At 55.5% G+C, this 1,755-nt stretch overlaps 1 protein-coding gene across 1 annotated transcript; it reads left to right on the forward strand.

Annotated features, from left to right (window-relative positions):
• The first annotated feature begins 484 nt into the window (after nt 1-484).
• Nucleotides 485-1,744, forward strand: LOC116418627. The gene has a single exon (XM_031935044.1). It carries the CDS (start codon nt 1,042-1,044, stop codon nt 1,498-1,500), a length of 459 nt encoding a protein of 152 aa, XP_031790904.1. The 5' UTR covers nt 485-1,041; the 3' UTR covers nt 1,501-1,744.
• Nucleotides 1,745-1,755: the final 11 nt, after the last annotated feature.

A 1,755-nucleotide genomic window follows, 5' to 3' on the forward strand; every position in this document is an offset into this window, starting at 1 on the left:
GCTGTTACTTTTCTGGAAGCCTGAGGAGAGGAGAAGCTGCCAGTGAGGTCCCTGAGGTTACCCAGGCCCTGGAGAGACACAGCATCAGCTGACAACTGTGGTAAATGCCACTGAAGACCCTCATCGGGAAGAAGTTGCAGGACCGTGTCTGCTATGCTTGTGTTTTAAATGCTGGCCAAGATGAGTCAAAACTCCTTTCCCTTTTTCAAATAGAAGAATTTTCAGGTACTCAAAATATGTCACACAAGACTAATTTATTGTGTTTGCCCTATATAATTTCTTTCTTAAATAATTTAAGCAGGAGTTATTTCACATACTGTATTTGGCAACCAGTTTTTGCTATTTCGAACCACTGAAGACAGTAAATTTGTTTTCTTCCTCTTTTCTTTTTCTCTCTTTTTTCTTTTCTTTTCTTTCTTTCTTTCTTTCTTTTTTTTTTTTTGAAACAGAGTCTTGCTCTTGTCCCTAGGCTGGAGTGCAAGGCTGGAGTGCAATGGTGCGATCTCAGCTCACTGCAACCTCCGCCCTGGCTCGCTGGGTCCATCCCTTCTGCAGGTAAGATGTCAATATTTACCCTACTGACCGTGGCCAGTTCTTGGTATTGCTCAAGTCCCCTGGGTCTTCAGACTGGCAGGTGACTTAAGGGACCAACCACCCTGGGCCTCTCCTGGGACAAACACTTGGCGTCACCCATTATCATGTCTTGTTCAGCCTCAGAGGAGCGTGGTTGGGGTGGATTACTTCATGCCTTGATTCTGCCTTGCCGGAAACCACGGTGGCAGCAGGCTTGGGTGTCACCAAGTCCTCACGTTTCATGCTATTTCTGGAGGTTCTGGCCTTTGTGGCCTCGGAAAGGAAGGTGATCTGGTGCTTTGGGGAAGGCCCTCAGGATGCTCCTCCAGATGGTCTTCTTCAGGCCTTTTACTCAGCATTGATCTGATCAGTTCTGCCAGCTCTGGGCCATGATCTCTGGCACCTCGCGGCTTTCCGTCAATAATTTCATAAACTCCAGACTTCTGTCTTTTGTATGGAAAGCACGCGATGCCCATTTCATATGACACCGCACCCTGGAGCCCAAACGTCAGCCCTGCTGGTGTGGGGTTTGTTGGGGACTATTTCGGGCTCAGGTCTAGGGGGGGCTTCCCCAGGGCAGGCGCGTCCTGGTCCCCATCTGAGGCCGTGGGCTCCTGGCAGGAGGACCTGGAGTTTTCAGATCCCCAGGAAGCATGCATTTCTCCCGACTCTAGGGCACAAACTGCCCTTTGCTGGCGTTGGGCACGGATCATGGCCTGGCAGAAGCCCACGACACCGGTGGAGCAGGCGGTGCCCCCCGCCCGGGACTCCTCGAGGGTGATGGCTCCGGGAGGCCTAGGCTGGGACAGAGCGGGACCTCCTGGTTGGTCAGCAGCGTGCTCCCGGCTGCCACTTTCGGAGGCTTGGGTTTGGAAGACACCACCTGCCATCCCGTCGCGCCTCTCGGGGTCTGCTCCCCTGGACTGACCCTGCTCACGTGCGCGGCTACTAGCTGGCGGCCAGGAGCCAGTGGCAGGCGCGGCCGGTGGGACGCTGGGCAGGAGGATGCGCTAGAGCCCGTCGGGCAGCGCCGACCCGTAAGGCAGCTGGAAGGGTGAGCAAACAGCCGCGTGGGCGGCTGAGGGGCTGAGCCGGCTGACGGGCTGAGGGGCTGAGGGGCTGAGGCGGCTGAGGAGGCTGAGGGGCTGAGGCGGCTGAGGAGGCTGAGGGGCTGAGGCGGCT

The sequence above is a fragment of the Piliocolobus tephrosceles genome, unplaced genomic scaffold (assembly GCF_002776525.5).
Source record: "Piliocolobus tephrosceles isolate RC106 unplaced genomic scaffold, ASM277652v3 unscaffolded_23778, whole genome shotgun sequence".
Lineage (NCBI taxonomy): Eukaryota > Metazoa > Chordata > Mammalia > Primates > Cercopithecidae > Piliocolobus > Piliocolobus tephrosceles.